This window comes from Cuculus canorus, chromosome 2 (genome assembly GCF_017976375.1).
Source record: "Cuculus canorus isolate bCucCan1 chromosome 2, bCucCan1.pri, whole genome shotgun sequence".
In the NCBI taxonomy this organism is placed as follows: domain Eukaryota; kingdom Metazoa; phylum Chordata; class Aves; order Cuculiformes; family Cuculidae; genus Cuculus; species Cuculus canorus.
In genome coordinates this window covers 127,586,556-127,601,851 of record NC_071402.1, presented here as the reverse complement: position 1 = coordinate 127,601,851, position 15,296 = coordinate 127,586,556, and the positions used below count along the sequence as shown (strand labels likewise).

At 39.1% G+C, this 15,296-nt stretch overlaps 1 protein-coding gene across 1 annotated transcript in view; it reads left to right on the top strand.

The window, feature by feature from the left end:
- Nucleotides 1-6,514, top strand: part of DNAH11 (dynein axonemal heavy chain 11) — a 101,186-nt gene extending 94,672 nt beyond the window's left edge. The window contains 4 exon segments of the mRNA XM_054057895.1: nt 908-1,025; nt 3,737-3,920; nt 3,923-3,954; nt 6,252-6,514. Of these exon segments, the coding sequence (XP_053913870.1) occupies nt 908-1,025; nt 3,737-3,920; nt 3,923-3,954; nt 6,252-6,503 (586 nt within the window). The 3' untranslated portion in view covers nt 6,504-6,514.
- The last annotated feature ends 8,782 nt before the right edge of the window (nt 6,515-15,296 follow it).

Sequence of the window (15,296 nt, the reverse complement as noted above, 5' to 3'; positions counted from 1 at the left end):
ATTTGTATGGGTGTATTTTTACTACAGAGAATCTGAAATCATCTGTCACCACAATGGAGTATACATTACGATGGGAAAGTTGGAAAAGGTTTATTTTCAGCAGAAGATTCTAGCTCTAAAGTTTCTTCCACCCCCACCATATTCATGGTAAAAAGGGTGGATGAAAAGTGTAAGGCCATAAGCACTATAGTATGAGGACATTTTTAGACCAAGCATTCCTCTGCTTGGCATAATGCAGTTTTCTTTTGTACTGTTTTCTACCTTTTGACTAGATGAGGGCCAGAGGGCAATTTTCTCCATGCTCATGTAATCTTGTGCCCCCTGTGACTAAATAATGGTCATTATACAAACTATATTCAATTGTATAGGGCTCTGTGGCTTTATACTTAGGATTACTATTCCCTACAGACAATAGTGAGAATACCAGGTTAATACAGCTGTGACCTCACTGTGCTCAATTTAAACTCGGGCCTCACAAGGTGAGAGGTTTGTGCATTTACCCACTGAACCAATCAGTTAAAAAACTGATGTGATATCTACCACATGTTGCTCCCTTTTTCATAAGGGAATTGCTCTGTACCCCCTGTAAGAGTTTCTAAAGCTCAGTAACAATACTGAGCATCTATCAAAATGTCAAAAGGTTCATTATCTTAAAACCAAGGGAACAGATTTCTGCGGGCTTATTCTAATACTAGCAATAAGGCCACTGTTGAGAGCTCGCAATTTTACTTGTTGAAATTGTAAGGGTTTAGTGAAGTGTTTCAGAAGAAGTAATATGCTTTGCACAAGTGATAGTGAAATTAATGGGGGCATTATCATTCTTTTTTCTGTAAGCTCTGCTAATTTTCCTATCTCCTCCCCCCTTGTCACTCACTGTTCCCCAATTATTTCTTTTGCAGGCAGAAAGCCCGTTCACTATAGACTCTGGAAGATTTCATAACATCTCTTCAGGACAAGGGCAGGAGGTGGTTGCAGAGGAGGCACTCAAGAAGGCTGCCAGACTTGGCCATTGGGCTCTTCTCCGAGTGAGTGTCAAGCAGCCCCTCTGGTGGAGACTGTCTCTCCTCATCTGGAGGGATATTCTCAGAATACAAGCAGAATATGTCTTAGATAACAAAAAAAGGTTTTAAACAGCTAATAATCTTGCTCTTTTTTGCTTTAACTTTTGATTGTAACAGAATTAACATCATATTAATAGAGCATATGTAATATTTTTCTGAACACTGTCCTGATCTTTTCAGGAGCAACATGAAAGATAAAATAGAAAGCCTCTGGTGGGTAGATAGGACTGCCTTCAGGCATACACTTCCTCTACACAATTATGAGCTCCTGTCCTGTTCAGTGGGCCATAATGAAGACTTTAACAAAATGGGTGTGAATCCCCCTTGGGAAGGGGGATAATAAGCCCTGGAGTGCTGCTTTTCCAAGACAGCAGCTGCAGTTTTGGCTGGCATTGTATGGACTAAGAACCCACTCTGCAGTGAACAAAAAGATCCTTGCAATACGCAGGAGAGCTGTGGTTCTCAGCACAGTGACAGAGTGGACAGAACCAACTGTTAATGTTATTGAAAGAAGGCGCTTCTCTCCCTATGTTTCATGCTAAACAGCCAATGGATATTTGTAATGACCCCTTTGCCCTGAAGCCAAAGAAGAAATGCATGTTCTGGGCCTTGATATTAAGGAGGTCATGGGGATGGGGTGATTCCCTCCTCTTCGGTTTTAACCTCAGCAACATCTGGCTGTCAACCAGGTTGCCTGCAACAAATGAAGAGGTGGGATAGACTCGGTGTTATCTGCTGGCTAAAATAAAATCACTGTGGAATTCGTGAGGTGCCTTGCTGGGCTAGATGTTGTGCAAACACACACAAACCAACCGCTCCATCAGCAGTGAAACTGAAAAAATTCTTTAACCAGATTTCACATGAGTGTAAGCTAGTCACACTAGTCTGAAATTAACCCTGCTTTTCTGATAGTGAGTATAGAACTGTTGTTGTGAAGGAAAGAGCAGAATTGGTTTTCAGGGGGATTTCAGAGTTCTCAGATGCTCTGGGGAGAGGGACAGAAAATGGGAGAGGGTAGAGGCCCTAAATAAGCAGTGTGGTGTGTCTGAAGCCACAGGAATAAATAGGGACATCTGGGAGGCTTCTAGTGTTACTGACCTGCTTCACTTTCCAGCCTGTTATTCCTGGCTTCTGAGGGAGGTGATGATTTTACTGTGAAGATTTTTTCATAGTGAAGGACTGGGGAAAGTCAGAAAGGAGACTACATAAAAATGTCGGACCAAATCCCAATTGGTACGAAACTGACTAGAGCAAGTGTGGGGTTTGGATGTGCTCAGTGCTTCTCAAGCATTCTTCTGGGTTTTGGCCCAAACCCCCTATGTTTATGTTTAAAAAATATCCTGGAGAAAAAGATGAAGTATTTTACCACGCATTTTTTTTGAGCCTAGGGAGTGTAAAATTAGATCTTAAAAAAAAAAAAGCCCTGCTAGTCTAACTGACCTGGGAAATACTTTAAAAATTACTTTGGCTTCAGAGCTAGCAAAAACAGTTGGTACAGCATTTGGTAAACTGGTAGGAGAAAGCCTGACTTGCAATTTTTTGGTAACAGGTTTGACTCTTCTGTCACTCCTAATTACTTTCTTAAACTCAGACATATCATATATCAAACAGTTGTTTTTTATCATGTTAAGGCTTGAAGCACTTCTACTTTGGGAGTGATTGGAGGTAGCCATGAAACGCAGTCACTGCCGGACTGCTATCATGTAATGTGATACAAAGGTGTCCCTCTCTTTCCATTCCCTTGTTCCTTTTTCTACGTGTCAAGGGACAATTTGGGAATCTCACCTCAACAGGTCTCATGATAAAGTGATGCAGCAGCCAGAGTGTGACTGATGTCATATTCCTTGGCTGGTGTATGGAGTTGTAATTTCTCTTGTGCTGCACAGAAACGGAAGCCAGAGCAGCCAGCAAGTTATGACTTAAAAGGGAAAAAGCAGAGAGAAGCTGCATGGCTGAGCTGTAATTTGAGTTGAAATGCTAGTACTGTAACAAGAAAAGAGTGGAGTGTGGTCTAATGGAAGGGTGAAAACAGCTGTAGCTCCTGGCACATTTTAAACCTTTCTCTTGATATTCAGATATTTCACCAGTAGGTGATTTGGAGGCGAATACTTTTCCATTAAAACTCACTTCTTCGGTCTGTGAATGACTTTCTACTGTCTTCATATATCAAGAATCTTAAAAACTATTAGGCTCTGAAGTGGTATGAAACATAATTTTTTAAGTAGCAGGACAGCTGTAAACACTTCCTTTTGTCTAGCACTTCTTCGGTCTTTTTCCTAGTATGCTCTGGACATGATTTGTCTTAGGTCTCCATTCTACAGGGAATTTAAGTAGACTCCAAGTGTCTGTTTAGTTATGCTTATCTTTACATGTGGTAATACCCACAACCCCAGATACTTTAACCCTGACTTTATAATATGTTCATTATCTTCAGAATCAAGGCCTGAAATTTAGAGGCTAACAGTGAAACTTCCACTATTTCAACACATATCAAGAAACATCAGTAGCTAAGAATCTTCAAGTTTATTCTTTGCATTATCAATATTTTAGTAACAAAATCATGCTGGAATCAAGTAACTTAACTGTTTTCCATTATAAAGTCACAATAACAGTGTCTTAAGCGTAACGAATTTATTTGTTTTCTCATAATAACCATATTATCTGGTTTTCAACAGAATATTCATCTAATAACCAAATGGCTAAGAACCTTGGAAGAACTCCTTCAGTGATACAGTGAAGAAAGCCATCTTGATTTCTCTGTGTTTATTAGTGCTGAACCAGCTCCAACTCCAGAAGAGCACATCATTCCCCAAGGAATACTAGAAAACTCAATTAAAATTACCAGTGAACCTCCTACAGGGATTTACATGCTGCTCTCTACAGTTTTGACCAGGTACTTTTGTTTTCATTCATTTGTTTTAATTACTCCTTCCCTTGTGGTCTTGGAATGTCTTGAAGACCACCTTGTAGGAGACCAGAGCTTTGGGATTAACTTGACAGCTGCAGGATGACAGCCCTCTGTGCTCTCTGTTCCCTCCATGTTTCCCATCAATGCTGGGCAGGAGGAAAGGTGTGACAATAATGCGTACATTTGTATTATAAAACATAGACATGCATAGGTATGATTACAAAGACAGAAAGAAGTGTGTTTATTGCACCAGATATACCCAGTAGTGAAGTCTCATGAAAAAAAGCCTACTGAAATTCTGAAGCCAGAGCTCTTTCATTCATTCAATGGTACTCATAAGCTTTTGTTCAGTTCTAAATATGGTTTGATCCAGTACAGTTTCCCACATGACGGATTTATGTGCCCAGACGTTCAGGCAATGGCTTGGTACCCGTGTATGAATTCCTGTAGTTAGGCATAAAGAAAGGAATTCATGAGCAAGGGCTACATGACATTTGTTGTTTTGTCTTTTGCTCTTTCCCTGCACGAGGTCCTGCAGAGCTGCTTAATGAATGGGAAGAAGAAGCAGGAGAAAGAAGACATGAGAAAGCAGAGAACAGAGGTGTCACTGGATGTGCGCAGCCTCCTTCCCTCTGGATCCCAGTTATCCCTGCCTGTTACCCCAAAACATTTGTAGACAGATCTTCAGGCTTGGTGCAAGTCAGACTTCCCACAGCAGTGAAAGCGCTGGAGCAGCAAGCTTATTTGTGTCAGCAAAGCGGACCATGATAAAGGCAACCATAACTGTACACTTTAGCCTTCTAACAGTGTATTAGCATGTATTTATTTGAAAACAGGACAGGTGATGGCAGAGAGAGTTTGGATGTGAAAAGGGCAAGAGTAGTGTTTAAAGGGAACTCTGTTAACCAAAGCCTAGAATAAAAGAGCTGCGCACTGAATGACCCATGTCAAAACAACCTTGGCTACAAATTGATTGATTTTGATGGTATGAGGTGATTCAGAAAGATTCTTGTGAGAAAGGGAGAATGCTCCTGGTTTCGTAGCTAAACAGACAACTATTAATGCAGCAATCTTTTTCTTTATTTTATTTTTACTTATTACAGCAACATTTCTAACAGAATGCTGAGCAATCAAGTCTAAGCTTTTAATAAAGGCAACTCACACACATTGTTGTCCCACTTCAGAATGTGTTCAATTCAAGAAATCTGTACACGTATAGTGTTTTTAGCTAATTTCTAAGCTTGATACTTTTGAAAAACTCTCTTTTCTCCCTCATTATTTTGAGCCATGGGTGTTTGCAGCTTGCTACAAATTCTTGTGCAGACTCTGTCTTTAAAATATTTCTAGTTGTATTTTATTTTTTGTGGGAATTGGAATAAGAAAATCAAACTATGCTTAATCCATGTGGAATAAACACTACGTTTTGTGGTTTCCTTCAAGACAGAAGCTTTTGTTGTATTTTTCATGGTTAAACTCAGCATTCTGACTTAAGGAAGGTTTTCTCTCAGACACAAAATTCTTCACCTTTGCTCAGACTTTGCTACCTGTTGTTCAGTTCAGGATGACCTATTTTGTTTTGACAACCAAGAGTTTATCCCTCTGTCGTCCTTTCCATCTATGTTTTTATTGACATTCTGTTATGTCAATTACTTAAAGATAAACTAAAAGATAGAGTACAGAAAGCTGGCAGAGAACCAACATGAATTTCTGCAGTTTCTACAGGAAAATGGCCAAAAGTTTGTCTCAGAAATTAAAAAACTAGAGACAGCCCTGTGCAGAATCTCATGTTGTTGAGATTCTTTGGTAACACTATAAACAATGGAGGGAAAAGGAAAATTACTAAACTTCATTTTCAAGCATGACTCTTTGGGAAACAGTGTAAAATTTGAAGGAATAGTGTGCTGTTTAATAAATGTTAAACTGGCAAATTTTCTATTTGAGATAAAGTCTATGGGTGATTTATGCTAAGAAATAGTAGCCATTGTCTGAATAATATTTACAGTTAAAGTCTCTGTTTTTATGATTTCAGTAGTACAACAGTTCTATTTCCTAAGGGACATTGGAAATACTAATAAAAAGGTAACCACCAACCCTTTGCCTTCTGGAAATTACTGCAAAAAAACCCCACTGCCTAACAGTCACTCATTTCTAAGAAAGCTGCTTTCTTGTTGTCCTTCTAACTTCAGGCTTCTGAGTGCTCTCTTTCGGCAGCTGAGGCAGTCACAGCTATTGATAGTGCTGCCAGCTGTTAACTGGATAAACGTATTCCTTTTCTTTCACAGGGTACCCTTGAACTGTGTACCAGAGAAGGGGAATTTAAAAGCATCCTTTTTTCTCGGTGCTATTTTCACACTTGTGTTGCTGGGAGACTAAAGTTTGGCCCTCAGGGCTGGAATGGAAGGTATCCGTTCAGTACGAGAGATTTCATCGTCTGTGTCCTCTGCAACTATTTAGAGACCCATATGAAGGTAAGAATTCGTGGGCAGGTAACGATACACCAAGGTTATTTTAATTCAATCAACTGTTTATACTGAATAAGGGGGATACAATTGAAGCTGTTATTTAGGTAGATGATATTATAAGATGCTGAGTTGCTGAGTGTGAAAACAAACCAGATCAAAGGTGTTGAAGGGAGGTTGTGGGTTTTTTTCCTGGCAGTGGATGCTTGAACTTTGTAATACAGGTCAAACCAGTTCCACATCAGTAGCTAAGTGGGAAAAAAATGCCCTTCATTATGTTAACAAAAACAGTGGTTTACATGTGCATATATGCCAAATTCATTAGGCAGGTAATGAAGCATTTGCACAAATGTAATTACATACAGCAATTCTGACAGTTCATAACACTACATTAATAATCACTACAATTAGTTCTGATGATGGAAGCAATTTACAGCACGTCACATATATAAATAATGGTGCATTTCCTGCATGTGTCATTATTATATATTAAGGATGCCACCTTGTTGTGACTTTCTCAGCAATGTTCCCCTTGAGTCAAAGTTAAGGGTAGATGAATGATTTTATTCCTGAGCTACAGCATATTTAACATTTGTATAATTTAAATACTCAGTTGAGGTCATTTGTATAAGTTCTGTGTGTGCCATGTGTACATAATAGCAATAACTATTTACTTCTGAATAATATAGGATAGTACTGAATATATATAGGACAATACAGGATAGTACTGAATATATCCTCTCATTTTAGTAATTTAAAGACATTTAAGAGATTTATTTAAAAAAGTAGAGCAAAATATCACTCATTGATGATACAATTTTCTCTGTATCTCCCAACTTATATTTACTTATAGAAATTAATTTTCCCTTTTTCTTCTACCCCTACTGACCTTTATTTAGCTAATAGACACAAACTATTTTTCCTTTCTGTGGTACTTGGTGTCATTTAAAATAATTGCTTAATTTTATAGTGATGATTTAATAATGCTTCCCATTTAGAAAACAAGTTTATAAAATCAGATTATTCCAACCCTTAGTTTTCTGTGCTTATAAATTTTGCTGCTTTAAGGTCTCTACTTTTCAAACCACAATTCATAAGCTTGATAATTTAGTTAATTAATGAGAGGGAAGGTTCTGGTGGCCAGGAGGACTAGAAAGGTCTGTAAGAGTGAGAATTATTTAATCTCTCTTCTCAGTAATATTGCTTCTTGGTCCGTTTCATTGTATTGGTTAGTGACTCATTTCCCTGTGGCTTTATAAGCATTTTTTAACATAGATATTGTAGAGAGAAAAGAGATAGTAGGTTTTTAAAGTGTGTCTTTGTAGGTATACACACATGTACGCACACATACATATATAAAAATAAACAAAATCTCTCACTTGGGTATCCTTTAGGGACAGTTTCATTTAAGACAAGTAGAGCTTGACCAGAAAACATAAACTAGAAAACTTCAGCTAGCCCATCAGCTAGTGGAAACTGCCCTCGGTCCATCAACATTTGTACCATTTGTGGTGCTTTCCTGTGAATATTTAATCTTCTTGCATTCCAGTTTGAATTAACTGATTTTCCCGTTGCTGAGATGAAGCCCCACCCCACCCCTCACAAGCCTCTGATAATTAAGGTCTCCTCAGGTAAAGCACAGAATACCTGATCCTACCTCACTGTCCTGCTCTTCCCCTCCAGCTTCTGATCCCCATACTCATGTTTGTGGAGTTGTTGTTCAGTACTGTGAGGTGGATGTGGACTCCAGCCTCGACATATTCATTCACCAAGCAATGGATCTGTGGTTTTTTGAGCACAAAAAAACAGATCGCTGTACAGTACAATGGAAGTTATGCAACCATGACAGACCAAAATATTTCTAAGGCAGAATCCTCAGGTTTCTCACACTAGCAAAAATGTTCATTTTATATCATAAGTTTTGATTATCCCAGTGTAATTGATGTCCCCTGAAGCGTGCAGCTGCGTGAACTTATACTGAATTAGAATATTGATATATTCTTCTAAAAGTCAAAGAAAAAAAGGCCGTTGCTTGAGATAAATATATATGAAATTAGAAAAACATTGAATGTGTTTCATGTGCCAACAAAGAGAAAATCAGATTCATTGTAGCAAGACCATTTCATTCTAAATCCAAGTTGTTGGCATTTTTCACAGGGATTCTCTGTTCTGGCTTCTCATTACCAGCACACAGCATTGCCTATTATATTCCAGTGATCCTTTTTTTTTCTCCTTCTTTTTTCATTCTCTTCAAACCAGTTTAAAAGAAAGATGAATTAGAGTTCCACATATTCAAACTGAAATAAACTTGTAGAAAGCAGAATGGAATAACTGCAGCTATTTTACTTGTTCTGTTCTGACACATCATGCACTATTTAAAGCCTATAATTAAGTTTTTATTTAAATTGTTGGGAAGCAACTACTGCACCCAAGGGCATAAAGATTCCTATCAGGAAGGGCTTCATCATAAACTGGCATATTTTGCAAACCAAAGGGTAGCAAAAAGAAGCTTCAAACTCTTTAAAGCCAAATAAAAGGTAAAGACAGTAGTTCCTTGAATAAAATGCATTACCACTGTTAATCACATGCTATAACAGTAACATTATGATCAGAGTTCTACAATAAACACAATGCTTACATGATGTGGTAGTAATGGGATTAACATTAATTCAATTTTTACTGAACTTCTTGAATACATCCCCAACTCAAATAATGTAGAATTTCAGTTATTGAACATTTCCTAGTGAGGAGATATAAAAGACTGCAATCAGATACAAGTTTTTTATTTCTCCTCCAAGAAAGGCACAGTAGGTTACCTTCCCGTCACTCATGAGGATTATGTTTTTAAAGATCTGTATGGGAAAATATGTGCACTTGTTAATGAGTTATGTTCTCCTATATCATGCGGGGTTTTGAAATTGTACTTTTCTGTTAAAAGCTTTTTATAAGGGATAAGGTCAAAAATATGACATAAGGCTCAGATGATACAATTCACACTGTTACTGAATTTTAGTCATAAACTTGGTGGTTTTATTCAAATATTTATAGACACCTCTCACTGGACTGAAATTAAAGAAATTTGTGTTTCATGTAGTTATTTTTATATGCTTAAATCTAAACAAACACACCCCAGCAATGCAAATACATAACCATGAAGCTTTGTCAAAGAAAATATTTTAATCTTTTTGTTTCTCTTAACAGTGTTCATTGTGAGACGCTTTGGATTGCCGTACAGAAAGGTGACTTGTTTTAGTCAGTGATGCATTCTGTACCCCGGGCAGACCTTTGTTACCTCTTTTTGGTGAGATCATGTATGGTGGTCACATCACCCACGCCTTGGACCGTGGGCTCTGCTGTGCATATCTGCAAGAACTCATCAGCCCACTTGTGGTAAGAACTTTCATACGTAGCTAAAACTCTTGAATATGTCTACAGCATGTTCAGCCTTCCAGAAACAGAATGGGGGAGATAAGCAGCTTTCTCATCTATGTGACACCAACTGTTGCAAAGTCTCATCTGATTGTGGAGGATTAAGTTATCCTGCTTGTAATGAACGTAATGATTTGTTACAATCAGCTTTTGTCCTCAAGGGTTGGTGACTTGGCATATTGCCTGTTCATATACTTTTGCAAGCACCATTACTTGGCAACTTGATTTCAGTATTCTTTAACACTGCTTGTATAGCCAGCTTAATGGCACTGGGGTATGGCACATTCAGGTTTCCATTTTCCTAATATAACTATTTTCCTTTAAGGTGCTGCTGGTTAGAAAAGTCTAAGTGGGAATAGGAAAGTACCTTTTATGAAACTGAACTTTAACCAATGTAACTGATAGACTCATCAGTTACAGCAGTCCAGAATGGCAAAATCCCCAAAACTTACATTTATTGTTTGCATGTTTTCTTTTCCAGATAAATAATAGAGTGGAAATGTTATACATTTCCTCGGATTTTCTTATTTCCAAAATAGGAAAAACAGTTTGTAAGATGGTTTCTCATTTTCTACCACTCTCTCACACACCTGTTTCTGTAGCTTTGTCAGATTATCACCGGCTGATATGTACTGAATTATTCAAATTCCACTATTGTTTTGATCCTGGACAGCGGAGTATGTGTAGCATCCATAAGCCCAAGGTGCAAGATGACAAAGTTGCTTCTACTCAGAAACAAATGTCAGAACTTTTGAGGAGACAAAAACAAAGTGTTAGTTTTACTTCAGTTCTAAAAAAATCTTGCATGGAAACTACTTCAATCTGTTTTCATATACATATATTTATATAAAATGTGTATGTATATATATGTGTCTACGTATTTTTTGTATATGTGTATATGTATGCGCATATATATATAATTTTAAAAAGCAAGTGTCTGCCTCTCCTAAACTACTGAACTAGTCACTTTAGACAACTGGTTGTACACAATTTGCTACAAATAGGCAAGAGATTTTTCAAGCGTTCTTTCCAGACGTATTATTTTCCTCTGTCCAAAAGTAAAAAGCTTATTTGGGAGGAAAAATAAAAAACAAGAAAATTAGAATGTTACATGTGAGCAGACCACTTGCAGCGTCCGTCTGACTCGGGGAAAGTGCACTTTTACCCCCAGCAATGTGGCTGAAACCTGACTTTTGGTTGTGAGTGAGATGAACTCGCTGGTGTCTCCGTAGTCCCTAATGAGTGGGTTTTCATATGTCAAAGAGCCACACTCAGATGAAGGCAATTGGAAGTAACTGCTCAGAAGAAGATGCCCAAGAGTAAGTTGCCATGGAGATGGAAAAGCTAAGCACCACTGTACTCCTGACCTCAGTGGAGGCTGATTTCTCCAAATGACAGCTGAGGTCATCAGGGCATGGTGGGAAGATCATCCCGCTGGCTTCAGCTCTGTCTGTAGCCTATGGATAAGTTAAGAATTACTGCTTCCAGTTTAGGCAGTCCATTAACCTTCACAAGCCTGAACTTTCATTCAAATAATTGTGAAATAAGTATAGGTGTTAAAACCTGACGAGAATCACTGCTATTTGTATGGCATTTGGAAAGTTTAGGGACCCAAGCCTGAGTGTGGATCTGCTGATATTTTAAAGAGGGACACATCTTTCCAAGCTCTTTGCTGTAAACATTGGAAAATGTTAGAGCCCTGATTTACCAGCAAAAACAGAAAACCACTCATTGACTGACAGTCAAATGAATGCAAACAGAATGGCAAAGTCTTTCATCAGGGCTGGTGCTTTGTGTTCCCTGGGGAGATTACCTTCTCATTTACATATTTGCATTCCTGATGAGTTCTTTTAGCTATAAATTCATTCTATAAGGTGCATTAGAATAAATCACCGTACGTCAGCTTTGCTATGCCTCATCTGCTATCTGCCATAAGGACAGAAGAGCAGTGAGCACTGCCATGACCCCTCACAAAACACAGCTTCCCTCTGCGCGTATGACTCCCAAGAATACAGTAAAACCCATTTAAGTGCCAGCAGAGACACCGGTAAGTACAGATTGTCTGACAGAATTGATCTTCCACTCAAGGTGAATAACAGTGCTTTTTTCAAAACCTCAGCATTACTTCAAAGTGGTATCTTAAGACATAGTTTATTGTGGGTGAGGTTAGTAGTGCGGGTTCAGGTGCAGGTAAATGGCTGGTTGCAGAACAGAAATGACTTCAGAAATAGGTGCTTACTAGTGCTATTGAGAGTAGCAGCTTCTTGTTGACTATTCTAAATGCCATAAGCAACTAAATTTTATTGTGATTTTGTGGAGTGGACCCTGCATTAGGAAGAAATGGCTCCTGTGAAAAGTAACATTTAGAGCCAGAAATATTTTTCAGCAGAAACAACTTTTGAGTCTGGTCTAAATCCCAGGGAGCTCTGCGACTATAAGTTCAGAGAAACTCTTGGAATGCAGTGAAGTCCTTACAGGGCAGGAGACTGGAAAACAAATGAGATTGCTACTGCTTTTATTCTGTCCTGTCAACAGTAGGAGGGCAGCCCACTGAGAGTGTATCCCACAAAACCCCTCTGTCTACCTGCTTAATTCTTGACCTGCTCCAAAGTCCCAAGTCGTATCTTTAACATTCTGTCAGGGATAAGCCTACCTGTCTAGGAACAGTGCAGTTAATAGTACTTGGTTCAGCATTGAGCTGACTGAAAACTTAATTTTTTCTGCTGTCTAAATTATTGCCACTACCTCTCTCATTGAGGCAAAAGCAGCAGTACAAAACCCTGTGCATCCTCCTATACTTGGAGAGATGTAGTGGAGGAGTAGCATGTTTTTCCCTTCTGTTCCAGCTCCTGGGTATTAACAGATAGGCAGAAGAAAAAGGAAGGGGCATCGACACATGAAGAAATGTCCTAATGGGCAGCCATTTCTCTGGAAAGTGGACTGGGATCACTGTTTCTGACAAGCAAAGAATTGCACAAACACTAACATGTTGTGCCCCATTTTCACACTCCATTTACTTATCTCACTGACTTACCACTCCCTGTAACCTCTTTAAGGTTATTATGTGTGTGTGCAAAGCCCCTAATTAACGACACACCAAGCAGAAAGAATGTTATGGCTCATGTACTATTGGGATAGGGGTTCAAGTGAGTTGAAGCTTCACTCTTGCCTCTCCCACAGGTGTCTTGTATGACTCTGTCCTGTCTTAGACCATCATCTGCAAAATTCAGCACTTAAAACACACTCACCTCAGCAGTGGCCTTAAAGTAAACTCAGAGCATCCTCATGAAGGAAAAGGAAGCAGCAACCATACTTCAATCCCACAGAAAATAGGAAATTTGGGAAGTTGTGCAAATTTCTGAAACTTCATAGATACAGGACAGTGTTTCAAGAGCTGGTGACAGCAGTATCAATAACATAGTTTGTTCTTTTACTAAAGCTTGAAGGGGAACTACCACGCTACTAGAAAGCTATGATCTATTTGCCATTACTGAAACTTGGTGGGACGAATCCCATGACTGGAGTGTGGCTATCGATGGCTACAGGCTGTTCAGAAGTGACAGACCAGGAAGGAGGGGTGGAGGCGTTGCCCTCTATCTCAGGAAAGGGACGGAATGTGAAGAGCTGTCATTGAAGAGTAGCCATGAACAGGTTGAAAGCTTGTGGGTCAGAATAAAAGATCGAGAAACCAACGGGAACCTTGTGGTTGGTGTATACTACAGGCCACCTGACCAAGGAAAGCCAACTGATGAAGCCTTCTTCCTCCAGCTACAGGAAGCTTCACGCCCCCAAGCTCTCATCCTACTTGGGGCCTTCAACCACCCTGACATATGCTGGAAAAGTATCAATCATGTTTGACTAAAAACCAAGGCAATCTCAGGGTACATAATGGTTAAGAGCAGTCATCCCAAGCCTCAGGACAACGTGTTGTTGGTGGGCTCTGCATGTGCATTACCTGAAAATGTAAAGCTAAATAGAAGCTGCAAAGTGTTAACTGGTTTGCAGTCATGTCTCTCAATCCTGGTGCCAAAGAGACAGCAAAGGTAGGGGAGCATAACTGAATTGTAGCTGTCTAAGAAAATGGGACATTTACACTCTCCTGGAGAAGAAACCAGACTTAAAAGTATAAGAGTCAAAAAGAATTGATTGCAGTCAATTCTAATGGCTCGGTTTGTATCGGCCTGGATAGGTTAAGAAGGTCCTAGATGATATTCTGGAGATGCTTCCTGAAGTGTTTTACATAGTAGAAATCATGCATAAGATTACTGCCTGCAGACCCTATGCCTTTTTTTGCCTTCAAGAGTGTGAGTCTGAAACTCCTCTTTCCAGAGATCTGTAGGTCTCTTAAACAGCTGGACCACGGTCTCAAGGCAAGGGACTTTTTATTAATAGTATTGTTCTTCTTCTACATAACTTGGGGCTTTTTGCTGCTTTTTCTTGGAAATGAAAATAATATTGAAATGAAAAGCTATTCTTTATGATGCCAGTACGCTTTTTATTGTTCTCCAAACAAAGGAGTAGTTGATGTTTTCTCCTCACATGGAAGTGCTGCAGTCTGCACTCTTCTGAAGCTGTGCCAGACACATGGACTAGACTAAACTAGCACATCCATCCACATACAGCCCTGCCCACTGGTAAGTGTGCTACAGTAACAGAGTTTATTACTGTGCGGAGTTACTCCACTGATCTAAAACCAGTAGCTTTTTTTTTCCATTACAGAAATGGATTTTTTTCCAAACTTTGTCTTAATGCAAGTCAGTTTTACTTTTAAGTGAGTTCTGCAGAAATGCTGAGCACTTTGCTAAAGCAAAGCTTTGTCGCCCCTCCCCCTGTTGCCACAAGTGCTAGGAGTGTTGAGCATCCTGCAGGATTCCTTTTCCCCTACCTGCCATTAGCAATATTCACTTGCAGGCAATTAGTTATGGAAAAAATAGGCAGTGTTTCTGGAAATTCTGCTGATATCTCATAGCGATGCGTGCTGCAGTGTGCCATTATTCAGAGTCTCTGTCAGACTCTCATGCTCCTGCTGTGTACTTTGCTCTGTCTTATGAGAAGTTTTAATATGTTGCTGAAGGTGGTATCCAACAATTCAAATTTCAGAAGCCATCAACTGTTGTTACCAATTTTGGGCAGTTTCTGAAGTTGTGTTAACATGAGTAATGGTGATATCTCCCTCTTAAACATATGTAATGTAGTTCTTCAGCTTTTGGAATACTTGGCCACAAACTAGTGGAGAATGAGGAGAAAATCTGAGCACTTGACCTTGACAGGCACATTCAAAATACCAATTGCAAGTAGTTTCCAGTCCCTGCTTTCAGTAAAAGGACATGCTGCTGAAACCAGAAGTCTAGCCTAAGCAGATGCTACATACTCATCTCCACATTCATACAAAGAGATGATGCACAACAGGCCAACAACAGAACAGTCTACATTAAATCT